We start from the raw sequence: 25,838 nt of genomic DNA, 5'->3' as shown, positions 1-25,838 counted from the left end.
TCTTCCTCCCCCCCCCCCCCCCAGGGCCGCCTAATCCCCGGGGCCTACAAGTTCGACGCGCTGATCACCACCTTCGAGATGATCCTGTCCGACTGCCCCGAGCTGCGGGAGATCGAGTGGCGCTGCGTCATCATCGACGAGGCGCACCGCCTCAAGAACCGCAACTGCAAGCTCCTCGACAGCCTCAAGCACATGGACCTGGTGAGGGCCTGGAGAAGGCTTCCTTGCGGGGGGGGACGAGGAGACCTCCTCACCCCTCCTTGGGTCAGGTTTGGGTTCCCTGGAGGGTGTTGGAGGGGCTCTTAGTGGTGTCCGGAGGTGTTCGGGTCGGTGCCGTGCGGCGGGAGGTGGTTTTGGAGGTCTTTATGGGGTCTTGGTTGGGTTTGGAGGTGTTTGGGTTCATCTCGTGGTCCTTGGGTGATGGTCCTGAAGGTGTTTGTGGGGTCTTGGTTGGGTTTGGAGGTGTTTGGGCTCATCTCACATTCCTTGGAGATGGTTCTGAAGGTGTTTTTGGGGTTTTTGGTTGAGTTTGGAGGTGTTTGGGTTGACCTTGTGTTCCTTGGGGATGGTCCTGAAGGTGTTTTGGGGGTTTTTGGTGGGGTTTGGAGATGTTTGGGTTCATCCTGTGTCCATTGGGGATGGTCCTGAAGGTCCTTATGGGGTCTTGGTTGGGTTTGGAGATGTTTGGGTTGATCTCGTGGTCCTTGGGGGATGGTCCTGAAGGTCCTTATGGGATCTTGGTTGGGTTTGGAGGTGTTTGGGTTCATCTCATGTCCCCTGGGGATGGTCCTGAAGGTGTTTTTGGGGTTTTTGGTTGAGTTTGGAGCTGTTTGGGTTGATCCCATGTCCCTTGGGGATGGTCCTGAAGGTCCTTATGGGGTCTTGGTTGGGTTTGGAAATGTTTGGGTTCATCTTGTGGTCCTTGGGGAATGGTCCTGAAGGTCCTTATGGGGTTTTGGTTGGGTTTGGAGATGTTTGGGTTGATCTCGTGGTCCTTGGGGATGGTCCTGAAGGAGTTTGTGGGGTTTTTGGTTGGGTTTGGAGACGTTTGGGCTCCGTCCACGTGTCCCGGCCGAGGACAGCCACACGGGGCCACCCCAGGACCTGGAGGGCCTCATCCTGCTCCCCCCCCTAACGCTCTGCCCCCCCCCCCCCCTTTGGACGGCAGGAGCACAAGGTCCTCCTGACGGGCACGCCGCTGCAGAACACAGTGGAGGAGCTCTTCAGCCTCCTGCACTTCCTGGAGCCCTCCCAGTTCCCGTCCGAGGCGGAATTCCTCAAGGACTTCGGTGACCTCAAGACGGAGGAGCAGGTGAGGAGGAAGAGGAGGAGGAGGAGGAGGAGGAGGAGGAGGAGGAGGAGAGGACCCCGGTCCCTCACGTGGCCACCGGGGTCGGGTTCTACTCGTGGTGACCCTTCCTTCCCCCCTGCCTCTAGGTGCAAAAGCTCCAGGCCATCCTCAAACCCATGATGCTCCGCCGGCTGAAGGAGGACGTGGAGAAGAACCTGGCGCCCAAGCAGGAGACCATCATCGAGGTGGAGCTGACCAACATCCAGAAGAAATACTACCGGGCCATCCTGGAGAAGAACTTCTCCTTCCTCTCCAAGGGCGCCGGCCACACCAACATGCCCAACCTCCTCAACACCATGATGGAGCTGCGCAAGTGCTGCAACCACCCCTACCTCATCAACGGTGAGGGGCACGGCGGCGGCCTCCTCCTCCTCCTCTTCCCACCAAGTAGACATCTTGGGGGCCAAAAGGAGATGTTTTGGGGGGCAAACGCGCCCCGAGGGGTCCGCCAGAAGCTCAGGGTTGGGGTTCTCCTCCTCCTGGTGGGCGCGGAGAAGGTTCTCCAAGCTTTCCAGCTCGGCGGCGCTGCCCCCAGGCAGCGTTCGGTGGGGTTGAGGGGCGAGCGGCGCCCCGAAACGCCCTGCTGATGGTCTCGTCCCCCCCCCCAGGCGCGGAGGAGAAGATCCTGGCCGAGTTCCGCGAGTCCTGCCACCACCACGTGCCCCACGACTTCCACCTCCAGGCCATGGTGCGCTCCGCCGGCAAGCTGGTGCTCATCGACAAGCTCCTCCCCAAGCTGAAGGCCGGCGGCCACAAGGTGCTCATCTTCTCCCAGATGGTGCGCTGCCTCGACATCTTGGAGGACTACCTCATCCAGAAGAGGTGAGATGGGGGCGCGGAGGGCGGCGGGGAGGGGGCGCGGGGCCGCCCGGGGCCTCCCCCACCCCGACACGTGGTTTTTTGGGGCGCCGGCAGGTACCTGTACGAGCGGATCGACGGGCGGGTGCGGGGCAACCTGCGGCAAGCCGCCATCGACCGCTTCAGCAAGCCCGACTCGGATCGCTTCGTCTTCCTGCTGTGCACGCGGGCGGGGGGGCTGGGCATCAACCTGACCGCCGCCGACACCTGCATCATCTTCGACTCCGACTGGAACCCCCAAAACGACCTCCAGGTGAGCCCCCCTGGGGGGGGGGCTCATCCCGTCTCGCTGCCGCCCCCGCTTCGGCCCCGGTGCCGCGGGGTCTCGGGTTTTTGGGGGGCCCCGTTGAGTTTGAGTCGAGGGGGTCTTGGGTTTTGGGGTCCCGCTGAGTTTGAGTCGAGGGGATTTGGGGTTTGGGGTCCTGTTGAGTTTGAGTTGACGGGGTCTTGGGTTTTGGGGTCCCGTTGAGTGTGAGTCAAGGAGGTCTTGGGTTTTGGGGGGCCCGTTGAGTTTGAGTCAATGGGGTCTTGGGTTTTGGGGTCCTGTTAGTTTTGAGTCGAGGGGGTCTTGGGTTTCGGGGCCCCGTTGAGTTTGAGTCGAGGGGGTCTTGGGTTTGGGGGTCCCGTTGAGTTTGAGTTGAGGGGGTCTTGGGTTTGGGGGTCCCGTTGAGTTTGAGTCAAGGGGGTCTTGGGTTTCGGGGCCCCGTTGAGTTTGAGTCAAGGGGGTCTTGGGTTTTGGGGTCCTGTTGAGTTTGAGTCGAGGGGGTCTTGGGTTTCGGGGCCCCGTTGAGTTTGAGTCAAGGGGGTCTTGGGTTTGGGGGTCCTGTTGAGTTTGAGTCGAGGGGGTCTTGGGTTTCGGGGCCCCGTTGAGTTTGTCTTGATGGGATTTGGGGTTTGGTGCCCCATTGAGTCAAACTCAACGGGGTTTGGGGTCTCATGGAGTTTGACCCAAAGGGATTTGGGGTTTGGGGCCCCATTGAGTTTGAGTCGAGGGGGTCTTGGGTTTGGGGGTCCCGTTGAGTTTGAGTTGAGGGGGTCTTGGGTTTGGGGGTCCCGTTGAGTTTGAGTCAAGGGGGTCTTGGGTTTCGGGGCCCCGTTGAGTTTGAGTCAAGGGGGTCTTGGGTTTTGGGGTCCTGTTGAGTTTGAGTCGAGGGGGTCTTGGGTTTCGGGGCCCCGTTGAGTTTGAGTCAAGGGGGTCTTGGGTTTGGGGGTCCTGTTGAGTTTGAGTCGAGGGGGTCTTGGGTTTCGGGGCCCCATTGAGTTTGTCTTGATGGGATTTGGGGTTTGGTGCCCCATTGAGTCAAACTCAACGGGGTTTGGGGTCTCATGGAGTTTGACCCAAAGGGATTTGGGGTTTGGGGCCCCATTGAGTTTGAGTCGAGGGGGTCTTGGGTTTGGGGCCCCATTGAGTTTGACTCATTGGGATTTGGGTTTTGGGGCCCCACTGAGATTATCTCAATGGGGTCTTGGGTTTTGGGGCCCCGTTGAGTTTGTCTCAATGGGGTTTTGGGTTTGGCGTACCCTTGATTTGATCTTGATGGGATTTGGAGTTTGGTACCCCACTGAGTCAAACTCAACGGGATCTTGGGTTTGGAGCCCCCTTGGTTTGACCTTGATGGGATTTGGGGTTTGGGGCCCGGCTGAGTTTGACCCAATGGGATTTGGGGTTTGGTGTCCCGTTGAGTTTGACTCAATAGGGTCTTGGGTTCGGCGCCCCGTTGAGTTCGACTCAACGGGATTTGGGGTTTGGCGCCCCGTTGAGTTCGACTCAACGGGATTTGGGGTTTGGCACCCAGTTGAGTTTGAGTCAAGGGGATTTGGGGTTTGGCACCCAGTTGAGTTTGAGTCAAGGGGATTTGGGGTTTGGACCCCGTTGAGTTTGACCCAAAGGGATTTGGGGTTTGGTGCCCTGTTGATGTCATCCCAAAGAGATTTGGGGTTCGGCGCCCCCTTGAGTTCGACCCAACGGGATTTGGGGTTCGCTGCCCCGAGGGGCTTTGGGGTTTGGGTGCCCCGCTGACCCCGCCTCGCCGCGCTTCCCCCCCCACCCCCCCCAGGCCCAGGCGCGGTGCCACCGCATCGGGCAGAGCAAGGCGGTGAAGGTGTACCGCCTCATCACGCGCAACTCCTACGAGCGGGAGATGTTCGACAAGGCCAGCCTCAAGCTGGGCCTCGACAAGGCCGTGCTGCAGTCCATGAGCGGCCGCGAGGGCAACATCGCGGGGGTAAGGGGGCCTTGGGGGGGGGATACGGGGGGTGGAGACCCCGTAAAAAGGGGTCCTGGGGGGGATACGGGGAGTGGAGACCCCGTAAAAAGGGGTCCCGGGGGGGAAACGGGGGGTGGAGACCCCATAAAAAGGGGTCCTGGGGGGGAAACGGGGAGTGGAGACCCCATAAAAAGGGGTCCTGGGGGGGAAATTTGGGGTGGAGACCCCGTGGAAGGGGTTCTTCAAGGAAAAATGTGGGGTGGAGAACCCATGGGAGATGTTCTTCAAGAGGAATGAGGGGTGGAGAACCCATGGAAAGGGGTCCCGGGGGGGAAACGGGGGGTGGAGACCCCATGGAAGGGGTTCTTCAAGGAAAAATGTGGGGCGAAGACCCCATGGAAGGGGTTCTTCAAGGGGAATGAGGGGTGAAGACCCCATGGGAGGGGTTCTTCAAGGGAAAATGTGGGGTGAAGACCCCATAGAAGGGGTTCTTCAAAGAAAAACGTGGGGTGGAGACCCCATGGAAGGGGTTCTTCAAGGGAAACGGGTCTTGAAGACCCCATGGAAGGGGTTCTTCAAGGGAAATGGGTCATGAAGACCCCATGGAAGGGGTTTTTCAAGGAAAAATGTGGGGTGAAGACCCCATGGAAGGGGTTCTTCAAAGAAAATCGTGGGGTGAAGACCCCGTGAAAGATGTTCTTCAAGGGAAATGGGTCTTGAAGACCCCATGGAAGGGGTTCTTCAAGGGAAATGGGTCATGAAGACCCCATGGAAGGGGTTCTTCAGGGAAAAATGTGGGGTGAAGACCCCATAGAAGGGGTTCTTCGAGGACAAATGTGGGGTGGAGAACCCATGGGAGATGTTCTTCAAGGGGAATGAGGGGTGAAGACCCCATGGGAGGGGTTCTTGGAGGAAAAATGTGGGGTGGAGACCCCATGGTCCTGGGGGGGCGCCCGGCAGCGTCCGTTTCCCCATCGCTCTCCTCCTCCTCCTCCTCCTCCTCCCTCGGCAGATCCAGCAGTTCTCCAAGAAGGAGATCGAGGACCTCCTGCGCAAGGGGGCCTACGCGGCCATCATGGAGGAGGACGACGAAGGCTCCAAGTTCTGCGAGGAGGACATCGACCAGATCCTGCTGCGCCGCACCACCACCATCACCATCGAGAGCGAGGGGAAGGGCTCCACCTTCGCCAAGGTAACCCTCCACCTTCTCCCGGGTCCCCTCCCCACCGCCCCACGGTGGTGGGCGAGCACCTCCCCACCCCACCCCACCCACCCGTCGCCCTCCTCCAGGCGAGCTTCGTGGCGTCGGAAAACCGCAGCGACATCGCCTTGGACGACCCCAACTTCTGGCAGAAGTGGGCCAAGAAAGCCGACCTGGACCTGGACCTCCTCAACAGCAAGGTCGGGAGGAGGAGGAGGAGGAGGAGAGGGTGGCGGGGGTGGGGGAGGACCCTGTCCCCCCCCCTCACCCTTCCCCGCTTCTCCTCCTCGCCCCAGAACAACCTGGTGATCGACACGCCGCGGGTGCGCAAGCAGACGCGGCACTTCAGCACCCTGCGCGACGACGACCTGGTGGAGTTCTCCGACCTGGAGAGCGAGGACGAGGAGAGGCCCCGCTCCCGGCGCCACGACCGCCACCACCACCACCACCACCACCACCACCACCCCCACCACCACCACCAGCAGCAGCAGCACGCCTTGCACCACCACGCCTACGGCCGCACCGACTGCTTCCGCGTGGAGAAGCACCTCCTGGTCTACGGGTGAGGAGCGGGGAGCGGGGACGTTGTCCCCTCCCACCCCGGGGGGACTTTTGGGGTTGGGGGAGGACGAGGTTCAGGTGGTTCGTGGTGGAAACCACGAGGAGGTGGTCGGAGGGAAGAGCGGGCCTTGGTTTTGGTTCGCCTCTGGTGGCAACCGCGGTTGATGTGGAAGAAAAACGCCTCCAACTCCTCGGTGGCAACCATGAGTAGAAGCCTGACGTAGAGAAAGACCATCTCCAACTCTATAGTGGCAACCATGAGTAGAAGCTTGATGTAGAGAAAAGCCACCTCCAACTCTTTGGTGTCAACCATGAGTAGAAGCTTGTAGAGAAAGACCACCTCCAACTCTTTGGTGGCACCCACGAGGAGATGGTTGACATAGAGAAAGACCCAACTCCAACTCTTTGGTGGCAACCATGAGTAGAAGCTTGATGTAGAGGAAAGCCACCTCCAACTCTATGGTGGCAACCATGAGTAGAAGCTTGATGTAGAGCAAAACCATCTCAAGCTCTTCTGTGGTGGCAACCATGAGGAGATGGTTGATGTAGAGAAAGACCATTTCCAACTCTCTGGTGGCAACCATGAGTAGAAGCTTGACGTAGAGAAAGACCAACTCCAACTCTATGGTGGCAACCATGAGTAGAAGCTTGATGTAGAGAAAAGCCACTTCCAACTCTATGGTGGCAACCATGAGTAGAAGCTTGGCATAGAGAAAAACCATCTCCAACTCTATGGTGTCAACCATGCCTGACGTAGAGAAAAACCACCTCCAGCTCTTCTCTGGTGGCAACCATGAGTAGATGCACGGTGGCCAGACCATCTTCATCTCTCTGGTGGCAACCACGAGTAGATGCTTGAAGAGTAGAGTAAACCAACTCTTATTTTTGGTTCTTCTCTGGTGTCAACCACGAGTAGATGCTTGACGTGGAAGAAAACCATCTCGAGCTCTTCTCTGGTGGCAACCACGAGTAGAAGCTTGACGTAGAGAAAGACCATCTCCAACTTTCTGGTGTCAACCATGCTTGACGTAGGGAAAAACCACCTCCAGCTCTTCTCTGGTGGCAGCCACGAGTAGATGCACGGTGGCCAGACCATCTCCATCTCTCTAGGGGCAACCATGAGTAGATTCTTGATGTAGAGAAAGACCAACTCCAACTTTTTGGTGTCAACCATGCCTGACGTAGAGAAAAACCACCTCCAGCTCTTCTCTGGTGGCCACCACGAGTAGATGCTTGAAGAGTAGAGTAAACCAACTCTTACTTTTGGTTCTTCTCTGGTGTCAACCAAGAGTAGATGGTTGACGTAGAGAAAAACCATCGCGAGCTCTTCTCTGGTGGCAACCACGAGTAGAAGCTTGACGTAGAGAAAGACCAACTCCAACTTTCTGGTGTCAACCATGCTTGACGTAGAGAAAAACCACCTCCAGCTCTTCTCTGGTGGCAACCACAAGTAGATGCGTGGTGGCCACGCCATCTCCACCTCTCTGGCGGCAACCAAGAGGAGAAGAGATGACGGGAGGCGGGGATGCGCCGAGCCGAGGGCTGTATCGGTGACCCCTCGTCCTCCGGCAGCTGGGGCCGGTGGCGGGAGATCCTGTCGCACGGGAGGTTCAAGCGGCGCCTGTCGGAGCGGGACGTGGAGACCATCTGCCGCGCCATCCTGGTCTACTGCCTCCTCCACTACCGGGGCGACGAGAACATCAAGGGCTTCATCTGGGACCTCATCAGCCCCAGCGAGAACGGCAAGGCTAAGGAGCTCCAAAACCACTCGGGTGAGGGGGCTCCCGCAAGCCCCGGGGTGGATGGGGACCCCCCGCCGGGTCCCCCGCTGACGGCCTCCGGTCTTCTCCAGGGCTCTCCATCCCCGTCCCCCGGGGCCGCAAGGGGAAGAAGGTGAAGTCCCAGAGCACCTTCGACGTCCACAAGGCCGAGTGGATCCGCAAGTACAACCCCGACACGCTCTTCCAGGACGAGAGCTACAAGAAGCACCTCAAGCACCAGTGCAACAAGTGAGCGGGGGGTTGGGGGGGGGCACGGGGCGTCACCAGGTCCCCAAAATCCATCCCGCGTCCCCAAAATCCATCCCGCGTCCCCAAAATCCATCTCATGTCCCCCAAATCCATCTGAGGTCCCCCAAATCCATCCCATGTTCCCAAAATCCATCTCACGTCCCCCAAACTCCATCCAAGGTCCTCAAACTCCATCCAAGGTCCTCAAACTCCATCTCACGTCCCCAAAATCCATCTCGCGTCCCCAAAATCCATCTCACGTCCCCAAAATCCATCTCACGTCCCCAAAATCCATCTCGTGTCCCCAAAATCTATCTGAGGTCCCCAAAATCCATCTTGCGTCCCCAAACTCCATCCGAGGTCCCCCAAATCCATCTCGCGTCCCCAAAATCCATCTCGGGTCCCCCAAACCCATCCGACGTCCCCAAAACCCATCTCGCGTCCCAAAATCCATCCTGCATCCTCCAAATCCATCTGAGGTCCCCAAACTCCATCTGAGGTCCCCCAAATCCATCTCGTGTCCCCCAAATTCATCCCACATCCCAAAATCCATCTCACGTCCCCAAATCCATCTGAGGTCCCCCAAATCCATCTGAGGTCCCCAAACTCCATCTCACATCCCCAAAATCCATCTCGTGTCCCCAAAATCCATCTCACATCCCCCAAATCCATCCCAGGTCCTCAAAATCCGTCTCGCGTCCTCAAAACCCATCTGAGGTCCCCCAAACCCATCCCACGTCCCCAAAACCCATCCCACCTCCCCCAAATCCATCTCACGTCCCCAAAATCTGTCCCAGGTCCCCAAACCTGTCCCCAAACTCGTCCCGTGTCCCCAGATCTGTCCCCCATCCCCAAATCCATCCGAGGTCCCCGAATCTGTCCCCTGTCCCCGAACCCATTCAAGGTCCCCGAATCCATCCCACGTCCCCAAATCCGTCCCAAGTCCCCAAATCCGAACCCATCTGAGGTCCCCAAATCCATCCCGTGTCCCCAAACCCGTCCCCAAATCCATCCCGTGTCCCCAAACCCGTCCCCAAATCCATCCGAGGTCCCCCAAAATCCATCTGAGGTCCCCCAAAATCCATGCCAGGTCCCCGAATTCATCCGAGGTCCCCAAATCCATCGCACGTCCCAAAATCCGTCCCAGGTCCCCAAATCCATCCAAGGTCCCCAGTCCCCGAACCTGTCCCTGGTCCTCGAATCCGTCCGAGGTCCCCAAATCCGTCCCGCGGCCCCAAATCCATTCGAGGTCCCCAAATCCGTCCCAGGTCCCCAAATCCATCCCACGTCCCGGGTCCCCAAACCCGTCCTGGGTCCCCGAATCCCTCCCGCGGCCCCAAACCCGCCCCCGGTCCCGTTCCTGACGCCTTTTTCTCCTCCTTGCCCCCGGCAGGGTGCTGCTCCGCGTGCGGATGCTCTACTACCTGCGGCAGGAGGTGATCGGGGACCAGGCGGAGAAGGTGCTGGCGGGGGCCATGGCCAGGTGAGGGCCCCGCACCTCGTGGACCCGTTTTGGGGTGCTCCAGCCCCATTTTGGGGTGTTCCAGACCCATTTTGGGGTGTTCCAGACCCATTTTGAGTGCTCTGGACCCGTTTTGGGGTGCTCTAGACCCATTTTGGGTTCTTTGGGGTTCTCCAGACCCACTTTGAGGTTCTCCAGACCCATTTTGGGGTTTTCCGGACCCATTTTGGGGTGTTCCAGACCCATTTTTGAGTGCCCTAGACCCATTTTGGGGTTCTCCAGACCCACTTTGGGGTTCTCCAGACCCATTTTGGGGTTTTCCGGATCCATTTTGGGGTGCTCCAGACCCATTATGGGGTTCTTTGGGGTTCTCCAGACTCATTTTGGGGTTCTCCACACCCACTTTGAGGTTCTTCAGGCCCACTTTGGGGTTCTCCAGACCCATGTTGGGGTTTTCCGGACCTGTTTTGGGGTGTTCCAGGCCCATTTTTGAGTGCCCTGGACCCATTTTGGGGGGCTCCAGACCCATTATGGGGTTCTTTGGGGTTCTCCAGACCCACTTTGGGGTTCTCCAGACCCACTTTGAGGTTCTCCAGACCCATTTTGGGTTCTTTGGGGTGCTCCAGACCTACTTTGAGGTTCTCCAGACCCAATCTGAGGTGCTCCAGCCCCATTTTGGGGTGTCCCAGACCCATTTTGTGTATCTTTGGGGTGCTCCAGGACCGTTTTGAGGTTCTCCAGCCCCACTTTGAGGTTCTCCAACTCCACTTTGAGGTTCTTTGAGGTTCTCCAGCCCCACTTTGGGGTTCTCCAACCCCTCTTTGAGGTTCTTCAGCCCCACTTTGAGGTTCTACAACCCCATTTTGAGGTTCTTTGAGGTGCTCCAGCCCCACTTTGAGGTTCTACAACCCCATTTTGAGGTTCTTTGAGGTGCTCCAGCCCCACTTTGAGGTTCTCCAACCCCACTTTGAGGTTCTTTGAGGTTCTCCAGCCCCACTTTGAGGTTCTACAACCCCATTTTGAGGTTCTTTGAGGTGCTCCAGCCCCACTTTGAGGTTCTCCAACCCCACTTTGAGGTTCTTTGAGGTTCTCCAGCCCCACTTTGGGGTTCTCCAGCCCCATTTTGAGGTTCTTTGAGGTTCTCCAGCCCCATTTTGAGGTTCTTTGAGGTTCTCCAGCCCCACTTTGAGGTTCTACAACCCCATTTTGAGGTTCTTTGAGGTTCTCCAGCCCCACCTTGGGGTTCTACAACCCCATTTTGAGGTTCTTTGAGGTGCTCCAGCCCCACTTTGAGGTTCTCCAACCCCACTTTGAGGTTCTTTGAGGTTCTCCAGCCCCACTTTGGGGTTCTCCAGCCCCATTTTGAGGTTCTTTGAGGTTCTCCAGCCCCACTTTGGGGTTCTCCAGCCCCACTTTGGGGTTCTCCAACCCCATTTTGAGGTTCTTTGAGGTTCTCCAGCCCCATTTTGAGGTTCTTTGAGGTTCTCCAGCCCCACTTTGAGGTTCTACAACCGCATTTTGAGGTTCTTTGAGATGCTCCAGCCCCACTTTGACCTTACCCAACCCCAATTCATGACCGTTCCCGGAGCCCCAGCCCCATTTTGGGGGTTCCCCGTCCCCGTTTTGGGGTCCTCTGGCTTCCCGAGCCCCCCCCGCTTCTACCCCGCAGCGAGATCGACATCTGGTTCCCGCTGGTGGAGCAGCTGGAGGTGCCGACCGCCTGGTGGGACGCTGAGGCCGACAAATCCCTCCTCATCGGCGTCTTCAAGCACGGTGCGTACTTCTCAGGCCGGGCGCTGAGGTTTCGGGGTGAAATCCGAAGGATTTGGGTCGCCGACGGTCTTCCTCGCCCCTTTTTTTTTGGCTTTGTAGGGTACGAGAAGTACAACACCATGCGGGCCGACCCCGCGCTCTGCTTCCTGGAGAAGGCCGGCCGCCCCGACGAGAAGGCGATCGCTGCCGAGCAGCGCCTGGACGTCGGGGAAGGGTGAGACCCCGGGGGTGTCCCCGAAACTCCGACGGTGTCCCCGAAACTCCGACAGTGTCCCCGAAACTCCGACGGTGTCCCCAAAATCCCGACGGTGTCCCCAAAACCCCAACTTTGTCCCCAAAACCCAAACGGTGTCCCCAAAACCCAGACGGTGTCTCCAAAACCCCAACGGTGTCCCCAAGACCCCAACAATGTCCTCAAAACCCCAGTGATGTCCCCGAAACCCCGACGGTGTCCCCGAAACCCCGACGGTGTCCCCAAAACCCCAACTTAGTTCCCAAAACCCCGAGGGTGTCCCCAAAACCCCAACGATTTCCCCAAGACCCCAACAGTGTCCCCAAAACCCCAACTTTGTCCCCAAAATCCCGACGGTGTCCCCGAAACCCCAACAGTGTCCCCAAAACCCAGACGGTGTCCCCAAAACCCCAACAATTTCCTCAAGACCCCAACAATGTCCTCAAAACCCCAACGATGTCCCCAAAACCCCAACAGTGTCCCCGAAACCCCAACAGTGTCCCCAAAACCCAGACGACGTCCCCAAAACCCCCCAACAATGACACCAAGACCCCAACAATGTCCCAAAGCCCCCAACAATGCCCCCAAGAGTGTCCCCAAGACCCCAGCGATGTCCCCAAGACCCCGATGACGTCCCCAAAGCCCCCAACAATGTCCCCAAGAGTGTCCCCAGGCCCCCAACGATGTCCCAAAGCCCCCAACAGTGCCCTCAAGAGTGTCCCCAAGACCCCAACAATGTCCCAAAGAGTGTCCCCAAGCCCTCAAGGATGTCCCAAAGCCCCCAACGATGTCCCCAAGGATGTCCCCAAAGACCCCAACAATGTCTCCAAGCGCCCATCAATGTCCCCAAGACCCCAAGAGTGTCCCCAAGAGTGTCCCCAGGCCCCCAACGATGTCCCCAAGACCCCAACGATGTCCCAAAGCCCCCGACAATGCCCCCAAGAGTGTCCCCAAGACCCCAACGATGTCCCAAAGAGTGTCCCCAAGCCCCCGAGGGTGTCCCCAAGCCCCCGAGGGTGTCCCCAAGCCCCCGAGGATGTCCCCAAGCCCCCGAGGGTGCCCCCGCCGGGTGCCGGTGATGACTGTGCCATGCTAATACCGACGGGCGGTGGCCCGGCTGAGTTCAACGTCTTCTCGGGATGGTCTGAGGCACCCCGGGGGAGGTCGTGGTGGCATCTCGGGGGGCTTCCGGGGGGGGCGGGGGGCTTCCAGGGGGTGCGGGGGGCTTCCAGGGGGGTGGGGGCTCACGGTTGTCCCCTCCGTCCCCACCCCCAGCGTGGATTTCGACAAGGACTGCGAGGACCCCGAGTACAAGCCCCTGCCGGGGACGGCGAAGGAGGTGGACGAGGAGGTGAGCCGGGGGTGGAGACCCCCCCCCCAAAATTTGGGGGTCTTGGGGGCACGAGAAGGTCCCCACGGTCCCCCCCTTTTTTGTCCCCGCAGAGCGACCCCCTGATGCTGCTGGACGAGGAGATCTCGGTGGTGGACGGGGACGAAGGTAACCACGATGTCCTGGAGGCGTCCCCAGCCCCACGGGGGTGTCCCCAACCCCACGGAGGTGTCCCCAACCCCGTGGAGGTGTCCCCAACCCCGTGGAGATGTCCCCAACCCTTTTATCCCCATGAAGAACCCAACCACGATGCCATGGAGATGTCCACCATGCCCGTGGCACCCAAGGGGTGCTTGTAGGACCCCGTGGAGGTGTCCCCAACCCCATGGAGGTGTCCCCAACCCCATGGAGATGTCCCCAACCCCATGGAGATGTCCCCAACCCCTTTATCCTAAGGAAGAACCCTACCACAATGGGATTGAGATGTCCCCAACCCCATTGTCCCCATGAAGAACCCAACCACGACGTCGTGGAGGTGTCCACCATGCCCGTGGCACCCAACGGGTGCTTGTAGGACCCCGTGGAGGTGTCCCCAGCCCCGTGGAGGTGTCCCCAACCCCTTTATCCCCACAAAGAACCCTACCGCGATGGGTTTGAGATGTCCCCAACCCCTTTATGACCACGAAGAACCCAACCAGGACGTCGTGGAGATGTCCACCATGCCCGTGGCACCCAACGGGTGCTTGTAGGACCCCGTGGATGTGTCTCCAACCCCATGGAGGTGTCTCCAACCCCATGGAGGTGTCCCCAACCCCTTTATCCCCACGAAGAACCCTACCGCGATGGGTTTGAGATGTCCCCAACCCCTTTATGACCACGAAGAACCCAACCACGACGTCGTGGAGGTGTCCACCATGCCCGTGGCACCCGACGGGTGCTTGTAGGACCCCGTGGAGGTGTCCCCAACCCCCCGGAGATGTCCCCAACCCCATGGAGATGTCCCCAACCCCTTTATGCCCATGAAGAATCCCACCACGATGGGATTGAGATGTCCCCAACCCCATTGTCCCCATGAAGAACCCAACCACGACGTCGTGGAGATGTCCACCATGCCCGTGGCACCCAACGGGTGCTTGTAGGACCCCGTGGAGGTGTCCCCAACCCCATGGAGGTGTCCCCAACCCCATGGAGATGTCCCCAACCCGTTTATCCCCATGAAGAACCCAACCACAACGTCACGGAGACGTCCACCATGCCCGCGGCACCCAACGGGTGCGTGTAGGACCTCATGGAGATGTCTCCTCCGCCAGGTCCTCCGGGACAGCCGCCGGCGTGGCCGGCGGGCTCGGTGCTGACGGCCCGGCTGCGGCGCTTGGTGGCCGCGTGCCAACGCTCGTGCCAACGCCAGCGCCTACGGGCCGAGGCGGCCGCCCGGGGCGAGCGGCGCCGGCGACGCTGCGAGGCCGCCTGCAAGCTCAAGGAGATGGCGCGGAGGCAGAAACAGCAACGGTACGGGGGGGCCTGGGGGGCCAGGGGGGTGGCCGGTAGGTTTTGGGGGTTCTCGGGGGTCATATTTGAGGTTCTGGGGGTGGTGGGACCCCATACATGGGTTTTTTGGGGTGGTGGGACCCATAAATTTTGGTTTTGGGGGTTCTCGGGGCTCATACGTGAGGTTCTGGGGGTGGTGGGACCCCATATGTTGGGTTTTTGGGGTTCTGTAGGCATCTGCATGGGGTTTCGAGGATGCTAGGAGACACTTAGTAGGGTTTTTGGGGTGTTGGGATCGATAAGTTGGGTTTTGGGGGTTCTCGGAGGTCATATTTGAGGTTCTGGAAGTGGTAGGACCCCACGCGTTGGGTTTTTGGGGTGGTGGGACCCATAAATTTTGGTTTTGGGGGTTCTCAGGGGTCATATTTGAGGTTCTGGGGGTGGTGGGACCCCATAAGTTGGGTTTTTGGGGTTCTGTAGGCATCTGCATGGGGTTTTGAGGGTGCTAGGAGACACTTAGTAGGGTTTTTGGGGTGTTGGGATCAATAAGTTGGGTTTTGGGGGTTCTCGGAGGTCATATTTTAGGTTCTGGGGGCAGTGGGACCCCATACATGGGGTTTTTGGGGTTCTGTAGGCATCTGCATGGGGTTTTGAGGGTGCTAGGAGACACTTAGTAGGGTTTTGGGGGTGTTGGGATCGATAAGTTGGGTTTTGGGGGTTCTCAGAGGTCATATTTGAGGTTCTGGGGGTGGTGGGACCCATAAACTTTGGTTTGGCGGGTTTTTGGGGGTCATATTTGAGGTTCTGGGGGTGGTGGGACCCCATGATTTGGGTTTTTGGGGTGCTAGGAGACAGTTAATGGGGTTTTTGGGGTGTTAGGATCCATAAGTTCGGCTTTTGTGGGTTCTTGGGGGTCATACGTGAGGTTCTGGGGGTGGTGGGACCCCATACATGGGTTTTTTGGGGTGCTGTAGGCATCTGCATGGGGTTTTGAGGGTGCTAGGAGACACTTAGTAGGGTTTTTGGGGTGTTGGGATCGATAAGTTGGGTTTTGGGGGTTCTCAGAGGTCATATTTGAGGTTCTGGAAGTGGTAGGACCCCACGCTTTGGGTTTTTGGGGTAGTGGGACCCATAAATTTTGGTTTTGGGGGTTCTGGGAGGTCATAATTGAGGTTCTGGGGGTGGTGGGACCCCATACGTTGGGTTTTTGGGTTGGTGGGACCCATAAATTTTGGTTTTGGGGGTTCTCGGGGGTCATATTTGAGGTTCTGGGGATGGTGGGACCCCATGCGTTGGGTTTTTGGGGTGGTGGGACCCTGAAGTTAGGTTTTGGGGGTTCTTGGGGGTCATATTTGAGGTTCTGGGGGCAGTGGGACCCCACGCGTTGGGTTTTTGGGGTGGTGGGACCCTGAAGTTAGGGTTTGGGGGTTCTTGGGGGTCATACGTGAGGTTCTGGGGGTGGTGGGACCCCGTACATTGGGTTTTGGGGGTTCTGTAGGCATCTCCATGGGGTTTTGAGGGCGGTGGGACACCATAATAAAGGTTTTTGGGGTGTTGGGAGCCCCTTTGTGGTTTTTTGGGGGTTCCAGGACCCCACACATTGGGTTTTTCGAACCCACACCTGAATTTTCGGGATGTCCCGAACCCCCCCTCGATCCCCACGTCCGTTTCGGGGTCCCACCACTTTCTCCTTGCCCCCCCCAAGGTGGACGCGGCGGGAGCAGGCCGACTTCTACCGGGTGGTGTCCACTTTCGGGGTGGAGTTCGACCCCGAGACCCGTCGCTTCCGCTGGGGTCGCTTCCGCGCCCTGGCCCGGCTGGAGCGCAAGACGGACGAGAGCTTGGCCAAGTTCTTCCACGGCTTCGTGGCCATGTGCCGGCAGGTCTGCCGCCTGCCGCCGGCGCCCGGGGATGGTGAGGAGATGGGGGCGCGGCCCCCTCGGGGGGTCCCCTGGGTGGGGCGGAGGGGACGGGTGGGGGTGGCGGGGACGTCCCCGTGGGCATGGAGAACGTCTTGAGAAGGTGGCGGCGGGGTTTCCGGTGAGGTCGTTGGGTTGGGGTCATCTTCGTGGTCGTGGAGAACATCTCCAGAAGGTAGCGATGGGGTTTCCAAGGAGGTCGTCGGGTTGGGGTCATCTCCATGGCCATGGGGGACATCTTGAGAAGGTAGCGATGGGGTTTCCAAGGAGGTCGTTGGGTTGGGGTCATCTCCATGGCCATGGGGGACATCTCCAACCCCATAAATATGGATGTCCTAAAGGGGACAATGGGTTGGGGACATCTTCATGGCCATGGAGGACGTCTCCAACCCATAGGGATGGGGTTTCCGGTGAGGTCGTTGGGTTGGGGACATCTCCATGGCCATGGGGGACATCTTCATGGTCATGGAGAACATCTCCAGAAGGTGGCGATGGGGTTTCCGGTGAGGTCGTTGGGTTGGGGACATCTTCATGGCCATGGGGGACATCTCCAGGAGGTAGCGATGGGGTTTCCGATGAGGTCGTTGGGTTGGGGACATCTCCATGGCCATGGAGACCATGGGGACAAGAGGTTGAGGCCATCTCCATTGAGATGGAGGCCATGGGGACAAGAGGTTGAGGCCATCTCCAGAGGGATGGAGGCCATGGGGACGAGTTGAGGCCATCTCCACGGGGATGGAGGCCATGGGGACGAGTTGAGGCCATCTCCAGGAGGACAGAGGCCATGGGGCCAAGAGGTTGAGGCCACCTCCATGGGCATGGGGCCAAGAGGTTGAGGCCATCTCCACGGGGACGGAGGCCATGGGGATGTAGAGGTTGAGGCCACCTCCATGGGCATGGGGCCAAGAGGTTGAGGCCATCTCCACGGGGATGGAGGCCATGGGGATGTAGAGGTTGAAGCCACCTCCATGGGCACGGGGCCAAGAGGTTGAGGCCATCTCCACGGGGATGGAGGCCATGGGGACGAGTTGAGGCCATCTCCATGGGGACGGAGGCCATGGGGATGTAGAGGTTGAGGCCACCTCCATGGGCACGGGGCCAAGAGGTTGAGGCCACCTCCACGCCGGGTGGAGGCCGCCTCCAACCCCCCGGTCACGAGGCCTCCGAACGAGGCCGAGACCTCGAGGCCACCCCCCGGGGGGGGAGGACGGAGGCCACCTCCGCCCCGCGGAGGCCGCCTCGCTGACGCTTCCCCCCCCCCTTACCAGAGCCCCCGGACCCCTCGGTCCCCGTCACCCCCGTCTCGGCCGAGCGGGCCTCCCGCAGCCTCCGCCGCCTGGCCCTCCTGCGGCGCCTCCGCGAGCAGGTCCTGCGCCACCCGCTGCTCCCCGCCCGCCTGGCCCTGTGTCCCCAGCCGGGCCCCGAGCTCCCCGCCTGGTGGCAGCGGGGCCGGCACGACGGCGAGCTCCTGCGCGGGGCCGCCCGCCACGGCCTTGCCCGCCCGGAGGCCGCCATCATCGGAGACCCGGACTTCTCCTTCCTGGCCTCCCGCTGCCGCTTCCTCCGCGCCCAGGGCGGAGGCGGAGGCGGCGCCGGGGGAGCCCCGCCGGGGACGTCGGGGGGGACGTCGGGAGGCGCGGCCCCGGCCCCGGCCCCGGCGGGCGAAGAGGACGAGGACTCGGAGCTGGAGCTCGGCAAGCTCTCGGCCTCCGCCTCCGAGTCGTCCTCCGGGGAAGAGGACAGCGACGAGGAGAGGGGTGAGACGGGCCTCTTTTTTTTTGGGGGGGGGGGGGGGGGCGGGGGGGGCTTTTGGGGACACCCCCGACCGCTTTTAGGGGACCGCCGCCATTTATGGGACCCCAAATTTCTTGTAGGGCCTCCCAATTCCTTGTAGAACGTCGGATTTTGTAGAGGCCGCCTCTTTTCGTGGAGGACGTTTGTTTTCTGTAGGGTCTCCCGACCTTTGTAGGGCCTCCTATTTTTGTAGGACCCCCCCGAAGCTTTTAGGACCCCCCAAATTCTTGTAGGACCCCAAATTTCTTGTAGGGCCTCCCAATTTCGTGTAGAACATCGAATTTTGTAGAGGCCGCCTCTTTTCGTGGAGGACGTTTGTTTTCTGTAGGGTCTCCCGACCTTTGTAGGGCCTCCTATTTTTGTAGGACCCCCCCACGTTTTATTTTGCGGACCCCCCCGAATCTTTTAGGACCCCCAATTTTCTTGTAGGACCTTCCAAATTCTTGTAGGACCCCAAATTTCTTGTAGGGCCTCCCAATTCCTTGTAGAACGTCGAATTTTGTAGAGGCCGGCTCTTTTCTTGGAGGACGTTTGTTTTCTGTAGGGCCTCCTATTTTTGTGGGACCCCCCCGTTTTATTTTGGGGACCCCCCCCGAAGCTTCTAGGACCCCCAAAATTCTTCTAGGACCCCCAATTTTTTCGTAGGACCCCAAATTTCTTGTAGGGCCTCCCAATTCCGTGTAGAACGTCGAATTTTGTAGAGGCCGCCTCTTTTCGTGGAGGACGTTTGTTTTCTGTAGGGTCTCCCGACCTTTGTAGGGCTTCCTATTTTTGTAGGACCCCCCTGTTTTATTTTGGTGACCCCCCCCGAAGCTTTTAGGACCCCCAAAATTCTCGTAGGACCCCAAATTTCTTGTAGGGCCTCCCAATTCCTTGTAGAACATCGAATTTTGTAGAGGCCGCCTCTTTTCGTGGAGGACATTTGTTTTCTGTAGGGCCTCCTATTTTTGTGGGACCCCCCCCTTATTTTGGGGACCCCCCCAAAACTTTTAGGACCCCCCATTTTCCTTTAGGACCCCCACATTTCCTCTTAGACCCCCCAAATTTCTTCCAGAACCTCCCAAATTTTCGGAGGCCACCTCCTTTTTTCGGCCTCCAACCCTTGTAGGACCTCCAATTTTCGTAGGACCCCCCCAATTTATTTTGGGGACCCCCCAATTCTTTTAGGACCCCCAATTTTCCTTTAGGACCCCCAAATTTCCTCTTAGACCCCCCAAATTTTTGTAGAACCTCCCAAATTTTCGGAGGCCACCTCTTTTTTTCGGCCTCCAACCCTTGTAGGACCTCCAATTTTCGTAGGACCCCCCCTTTTTTTTTCGGGACCCCCCCAATTTATTTTGGGGACCCCCCCAATTCTTTTAGGACCCCCAATTTTCCTTTAGGACCCCCAAATTTCCTCTTAGACCCCCCAAATTTTTGTAGAACCTCCCAAATTTTCGGAGGCCACCTCCTTTTTTCGGCCTCCAACCCTTGTAGGACCTCCTATTTTCGTAGGACCCCCCCTTTTTTTTCGGGACCCCCCCCCAATTAATTTTGGGGACCCCCCCAAATCTTCTAAGACCCCCAAATTTCCTCCAAAACCCCCCAAATTTCTTCCAGAACCTCCCAAATTTTCGGAGGCCACCTCCTTTTTTCGGCCTCCAACCCTTGTAGGACCTCCTATTTTTGTAGGACCCCCCCCCTTTTTTTTGGGACCCCCCCCTATTTATTTTGGGGACCCCCCCAATTCTTTTAGGAGCCCCAATTTTCTCATAGGACCCCCAAATTTCCTCCAAAACCCCCCAAATTTCTTCCAGAACCTCCCAAATTTTCGGAGGCCACCTCCTTTTTTCGGCCTCCAAACCCTTGTAGGACCTCCAATTTTTTCGGGACCCCCCCCTTTTTTTTCGGGACTTCCCCCCCCCCCCCCCCCAAATTAATTTCGGGGACCCTCCCCCTTCCCCCCCCCCAGGTCCGGAGCCTTCCTGCGGGGGGGCCAAGCTGTCGGAGGACGAGGAGGACGAGGACGAGGAGGAGGAGGAGGAGGACGAAGACGAGGACGAGGACGAGGAGGACGAGTCCCCCCCGCCCCCCCACGGCGCCGCCGCCCCCCCGGGACCCCCCCGGCACCTCCACGAGTGGCCCAAGGTAACCCCCCCCCCAAAAAAAAATTGGGGGGACCCCAAAATATTTTGGGGTCAAATCCGCAGGTTTCGGTAAATTTTCGGTGCCCCCCCTCATTTTTTTGCAGTGTTTCCCCTCGTTTTTTGAGGGCCCCCCCCATTTTTTAAGGTTTCCCCTCAATTTTTGGGATGCCCCCCCGATTTTTTTTACCTCCCCTCCAATTTTGGGGGTGCCCCCCCCGAATTTTTAGGGCACGCCAAAATTTTGGGAACCCCTTTTTTTGCCTAATTTTTGTTTTTTTTCCCCCAATTTTTAGTTTTCTCCCCATTTTGTTGTTGCCCCCCCCAAATTTTTGGGGTATACCCCTAATTTTTTGCCCCCCCCCCCCCAATTTTGGACACCCCTAAATTTTGGGTGCCCCCAAATTTTTGTATTTTCCCTCCAAATTTTGGTATTTTCCCTCCAAATGTTGGTATTTTCATCAAAATTTCTGTATTTCCCCCCAAAGTTCTGTATTACCCCCCAAAATTTTATATATTTCCTCCCAAATTTCTGTATTTTCCCCACAATTTTTTCTATTTCCCCCCATTTTTTCAATTTTCCCCACAATTTTGTATTTCTCTCGTTTTTTCAATTTTCCCTTTTTTTGTATTCCCAATTTTTAATTTTTTCCCCCAATTTTTTTAAAATTTCCCCCAATTTTTAAAAATGTTTTTAAAAAAGATCCCCACCAATTTTTTTAAAGTCCCCCCAAATTTTTATTTTTCCTCCCCATCTTTGTAATTTCCCACTTGATTTTTGTAATTTTTCCTCTTCTTTGTATTCCCCTCAATTTTTATAATTTTTCCCAAATTTTCACCATTTTCCCTCCGCATTTTGTATTTCTCCCCCAATTTTTGTGGTCTCTCCTATTTTTATGCCCCCTCCATTTTTTTGCAATTTCTCTCCAAAATTTTATCCATTTTCCCCCAAATTTTATAATTCTCCTCCAATTTTTGTAATTTCTCTTCAAAATTTTAGATTTCCTCCTCAATTTTTCCATATTTACCCCCCAATTTTTCTAATTTCCCCCTAATTTTTGTATTTCACCCCCAATTTTTACAATTCCCAATTTTTACAATTCCCCCGATTTTTTACATGTCCCCCCCCAATTTTTTATATTTCCTCCTTCAATTTTTTCTCCCCCCCGTATTTTTATGACCCCCCCCATTTGTAACCCCCCCCATCCCCCAAAAACCCCCTCATGCCCCCACAAAATTCCCCCCCCAAACTTTTTACCCCCTCCCCTAATTTTTTAACCCCCCCCCAATATTTTTTTGGACCCCCCCATATTTTTAAGACCCCCCCCCATATTTTTATGACCCCCCCCCATATTTTTCACCCCGCCAACCCCTCTCCCACCCCCCGCCCAAATTTTCCACCCCCCCTCCCCAAACTTTTTACCCCCTCCCCTAATTTTTTACCCCCCCAATATTTTTTTTGGACCCCCCCTATTTTTAAGACCCCCCCATATTTTTAAGACCCCCCCTTATTTTTATGAGCCCCCCCCATATTTTTCACCCCCCCAAACCCCCTCCCACCCCTCCCAAAATTTTTTTAACCACCCCCCCCAAACTTTTTACGCCCCCCCCCAATTTCTTAGCCCCCCCCCCCTAATTTTTAACACCCCCCCCCCCCAAATTTTTTTGTGCCCCCCCCCCGCAGGATCGCGCCCTGATCCGCCGCCTGGACCTGGTGTGCCAGGCCGTGCTCACCGGCGAGTGGCCCCCCGAGGAATCCCCCCCGTCACCGGGGGGGGGGGGCACCGAGCTCCCCGGGGGGGGCGCCCCCGAATCGCCCCCCCCCTACACCCGCCTGCGCCCCCCCGAGAAGGAATTCACCGTGCAGATCAAGGACGTGAGTACCTCCCCCCCCCCCCCCCCTTCCCATTTTGGGGCCGTTTCTTTGAATTTTATCACCCCGAAAATTCCCAAAATTTGGGGGGGGGCCTCCGAAGGGCCCCCCCCGAAATATTTTGGGGTCCCCCCCCCCCCTTAAATTTCTCCCCCCCCCCCCCAGGAGGAGGGGCTGAAGCTGACCTTCCAGAAGCACCGCCTGGTCCCCAACGGGGCCCTGCGGGAGCCCCCCCCCGCCGCCCCCCCCCCCGGGGCCCCCCCCGGGGCCCCCCCCCGGCCCCAAAAAGAGCAGCAAGAAGCTGGTGGAGGTGAGTTTCGGGGAGCCCCCCCCCCAAAAATTCTGGGGACCCCCCCTACTTTTTGGGACCCCCCCTATTTTAGGGGACACCCCCACCTTTCATTTTGCCCCTCCCCTTTTAATTTTGGGACCCCCCCCATTAATTTAGGCACCCCCCCTTTTAATTTTGGGACCCCCCCTTTTGATTTTGGGACCCCCCCCTTTAATTTAGGCCCCCCCCTTTAATTCTGGGACCCCCTCCTTTAATTTTAGGACCCCCCTCTTTAATTTTGGGACCCCCCTTTAATTTTTAGCCCCCCCCCCTTTTCTTTTGGGACCCCCCCCCTTTAATTTTGGGAACCCCCCTTTAATTTTAGGGCCCCCCCCTTAAATTCAGGGACCCCCCCCTTTTATTTTAGGACCCCCCCTTAAATTTTGCGACCCCCCTTTTAATTTTGAGCCCCCCCTTTTGATTTTGGGACCCCCCCCTTTAATTTTAGCCCCCCCCCTTTTAATTTTGGGACCCCCCCTTTAATTTTAGGACCCCCCCCCCTTTTAATTTTGGGACCCCCCATTAATTTTAGCCCCCCCCCCCTTTAATTTTGGGACCCCCTTTTAATTTTGAGCCCCCCCCCCTTTTGATTTTGGGACCCCCCCCTTTAATTTTGGGACCCCCCCTTTTATTTTAGGACCCCCCTCATTAATTTGGGGACCCCCCCTTTAATTTTTAGCCCCCCCCTCATTAATTTTTAGCCCCCCCCTTTTAATTTTAGGACCCCCCCCTTTAATTTGGGCCCCCCCCTTTTAATTTTGGGACCCCCCCTTTTAATTTTAGCCCCCCCTTTTAATTTTAGGCCCCCCCTTTTGATTTTGGGACCCCCCCCTTTAATTTAGGGACCCCCCCATTTTAATTTTAGCCCCCCCCCATTAATTTTTACCCCCCCCCCTTTAATTTTGGGGTCCTTCCCCCCCCCCTTTTAAATTTTCGCCCCCCCCCCCCCCAGCTGGAGCTGCGCTGCCTGGAGGGCCTGGGGGGGGACCCGGGGGGGGGGGACCCCGAAAACCGGGGAGGGGGGGGGCCCGAGCTGCCCCCCCCCCGCCACCCCCCCCCGCCCCCCGAATTCGCCGCTGAGCCCCGCTTCCTGCCGGTGAGTGCCCCCCCCCCGCCCCAAAACCCCCCCAAAACCCCCCCAAATTTTCTCGTAACCCCCCCCAAATTTTTCTCGTGCCCCCCCCCCCCAAATTTTTCGTGCCCCCCCCCCCCCCCCAAAAATTTTTGTGCCCCCCCCACCCCCCAGTTCGTGGACGAGCGCCGGGAGCAGCACAAGTGGCACCGCAAGAAGGTGAGGGGGGGGGCCCCAAAAATTCGGGGGGGGGGGCCAAAAATTCGGGGGGGGGGCCAAAAATTCGGGGGGGGGCCCAAAAATTCGGGGGGGGGGTCCCAAGAAATTGGGGAGGGTCCCCAGAATTGGGGGGGGGGGGCAGAAAGGGCTCGGGGGGGTGGGTTCTGAGCCCCCCCCCCAAGATTTTGGGGCCCCCCCATGAATTTTAGGTCCCCCCCCTTTAATTTTAGGACCCTTTTTGCCCCCCCCCGTTTAATTTTCTGACCCTATTTCCCCCCCCAATTAATTTTAGGACCCCTTTTGCCCCCCCCAATTAATTTTAAGGCCCCTTTTTGCCCCCCCCCCATTAATTTTAACCCCCCCTTTTTGCCCCCCCCTTTAATTTTAGGACCCCTTTTGCCCCCCCCAATTAATTTTAACCCCCCTTTTTGCCCCCCCTTTAATTTTAGGACCCTCTTCCCCCCCCCTCTTTAATTTTACGACCCTTTTCGCCCCCCCAATAAATTTTAAGCCCCCCTTTTGCCCCCCCCATTAATTTTATCACCTTATTTCCCCCCCCATAATTTTAGGGACCCCTTTTGCCCCCCCCAATTAATTTTAAGCCCCTTTTTGCCCCCCCCCTTACAATTTATGACCCTTTTGCCCCCCCCCCGTTAATTTTAAGCCCCCTTCCCCCCCCCCCCATAATTTTAGGGACCCCTTTTGCCCCCCCCCTTTAATTTCTGACCCCCCCCAATAAATTTTAACCCCCCTTTTTGCCCCCCCCTTACAATTTATGACCCTTTTGCCCCCCCCCCGTTAATTTTAAGCCCCCTTTCCCCCCCCCCATAATTTTAGGGACCCCTTTTGCCCCCCCCAATAAATTTTAACCCCCCTTTTTGCCCCCCCCTTACAATTTATGACCCTTTTGCCCCCCCCCCGTTAATTTTAAGCCCCCTTTCCCCCCCCCCCGTAATTTTAGGGACCCCTTTTGCCCCCCCCCCTTTAATTTTCTGACCCCCCCAATTAATTTTAAGCCCCTTTTTGCCCCCCCCCCTTACAATTTATGACCCTTTCGCCCCCCCCCGTTAATTTTAAGCCCCCTTCCCCCCCCCCATAATTTTAGGGACCCCTTTCGCCCCCCCCAATAAATTTTAAGCCCCCCTTTTGCCCCCCCCCATTAATTTTATCACCTTATTTCCCCCCCCCATAATTTTAGGGACCCCTTTTGCCCCCCCCCAATAAATTTTAACCCCCCTTTTTGCCCCCCCCCTTACAATTTATGACCCTTTTGCCCCCCCCCCGTTAATTTTAAGCCCCCTTCCCCCCCCCCCCGTAATTTTAGGGACCCCTTTTGCCCCCCCAATTAATTTTAAGGCCCCTTTTTGCCCCCCCCCTTTAATTTTAGGACCCCTTTTGCCCCCCCCCCATTAATTTTAAGCCCCCTTCCCCCCCCCCCATAATTTTAGGGACCCCTTTTGCCCCCCCCCTTTAATTTTCTGACCCCCCCAATTAATTTTAAGCCCCTTTTTGCCCCCCCCCCTTACAATTTATGACCCTTTTGCCCCCCCCCGTTAATTTTAAGCCCCCTTCCCCCCCCCATAATTTTAGGGACCCCTTTTGCCCCCCCCAATAAATTTTAAGCCCCCCTTTTGCCCCCCCCCATTAATTTTATCACCTTATTTCCCCCCCCCCATAATTTTAGGGACCCCTTTCGCCCCCCCCCAATAAATTTTAACCCCCCTTTTTGCCCCCCCCTTACAATTTATGACCCTTTTTGCCCCCCCCCCGTTAATTTTAAGCCCCCTTCCCCCCCCCCATAATTTTAGGGACCCCTTTCGCCCCTCCCAATAAATTTTAACCCCCCTTTTTGCCCCCCCCCTTACAATTTATGACCCTTTTGCCCCCCCCCATTAATTTTATCACCTTATTTCCCCCCCCCATAATTTTAGGGACCCTTTTCGCCCCCCCCTTTTAAAATTTGGGGTCCCCCCCCCCAAAATTAACCCCCCCCCCCTTTCTCCGCAGACCTTCCTGCCGGCCCCCCCGCTGCGCC

The 25,838-nt window shown here is 57.6% G+C and overlaps 1 protein-coding gene and 2 long non-coding RNA genes across 3 annotated transcripts in view; 2 read left to right on the top strand and 1 right to left on the bottom strand.

The window, feature by feature from the left end:
• Nucleotides 1-23,607, top strand: part of CHD8 (chromodomain helicase DNA binding protein 8) — a gene marked incomplete at its 5' end in the record, with an annotated part of 35,423 nt that extends 11,816 nt beyond the window's left edge. Inside the window, 23 exon segments of the mRNA XM_080571584.1 lie at nt 25-201; nt 1,169-1,312; nt 1,438-1,693; nt 1,960-2,173; nt 2,267-2,462; nt 4,267-4,434; nt 5,429-5,608; nt 5,707-5,817; nt 5,914-6,179; nt 7,751-7,950; nt 8,031-8,187; nt 9,581-9,670; nt 11,319-11,422; nt 11,522-11,636; nt 12,930-13,005; nt 13,098-13,152; nt 14,295-14,493; nt 16,178-16,386; nt 17,660-18,148; nt 20,137-20,312; nt 21,993-22,184; nt 22,347-22,491; nt 23,465-23,607. Of these exon segments, the coding sequence (XP_080427710.1) occupies nt 25-201; nt 1,169-1,312; nt 1,438-1,693; nt 1,960-2,173; nt 2,267-2,462; nt 4,267-4,434; nt 5,429-5,608; nt 5,707-5,817; nt 5,914-6,179; nt 7,751-7,950; nt 8,031-8,187; nt 9,581-9,670; nt 11,319-11,422; nt 11,522-11,636; nt 12,930-13,005; nt 13,098-13,152; nt 14,295-14,493; nt 16,178-16,386; nt 17,660-18,148; nt 20,137-20,312; nt 21,993-22,184; nt 22,347-22,491; nt 23,465-23,592 (4,047 nt within the window). The 3' untranslated portion in view covers nt 23,593-23,607.
• LOC308184502 lies at nt 16,846-17,368 on the top strand. The gene is made up of 3 exons (XR_013942672.1): nt 16,846-17,188; nt 17,223-17,260; nt 17,299-17,368. It is a non-coding gene; the product is annotated as an uncharacterized lncRNA (long non-coding RNA).
• On the bottom strand, nt 18,182-19,725 carry LOC308184503. Its single transcript, XR_013942673.1, has 2 exons — nt 19,459-19,725; nt 18,182-19,286 (listed from the first exon to the last, which is right to left on the bottom strand). It is a non-coding gene; the product is annotated as an uncharacterized lncRNA (long non-coding RNA).
• Nucleotides 23,608-25,838: the final 2,231 nt, after the last annotated feature.

This window comes from Anser brachyrhynchus (assembly GCF_964034855.1).
Source record: "Anser brachyrhynchus genome assembly, chromosome: 34".
Lineage (NCBI taxonomy): Eukaryota > Metazoa > Chordata > Aves > Anseriformes > Anatidae > Anser > Anser brachyrhynchus.
The sequence above is the reverse complement of the archived record's forward strand: the minus strand, read 5'-3'. Positions and strand labels throughout refer to the sequence as shown.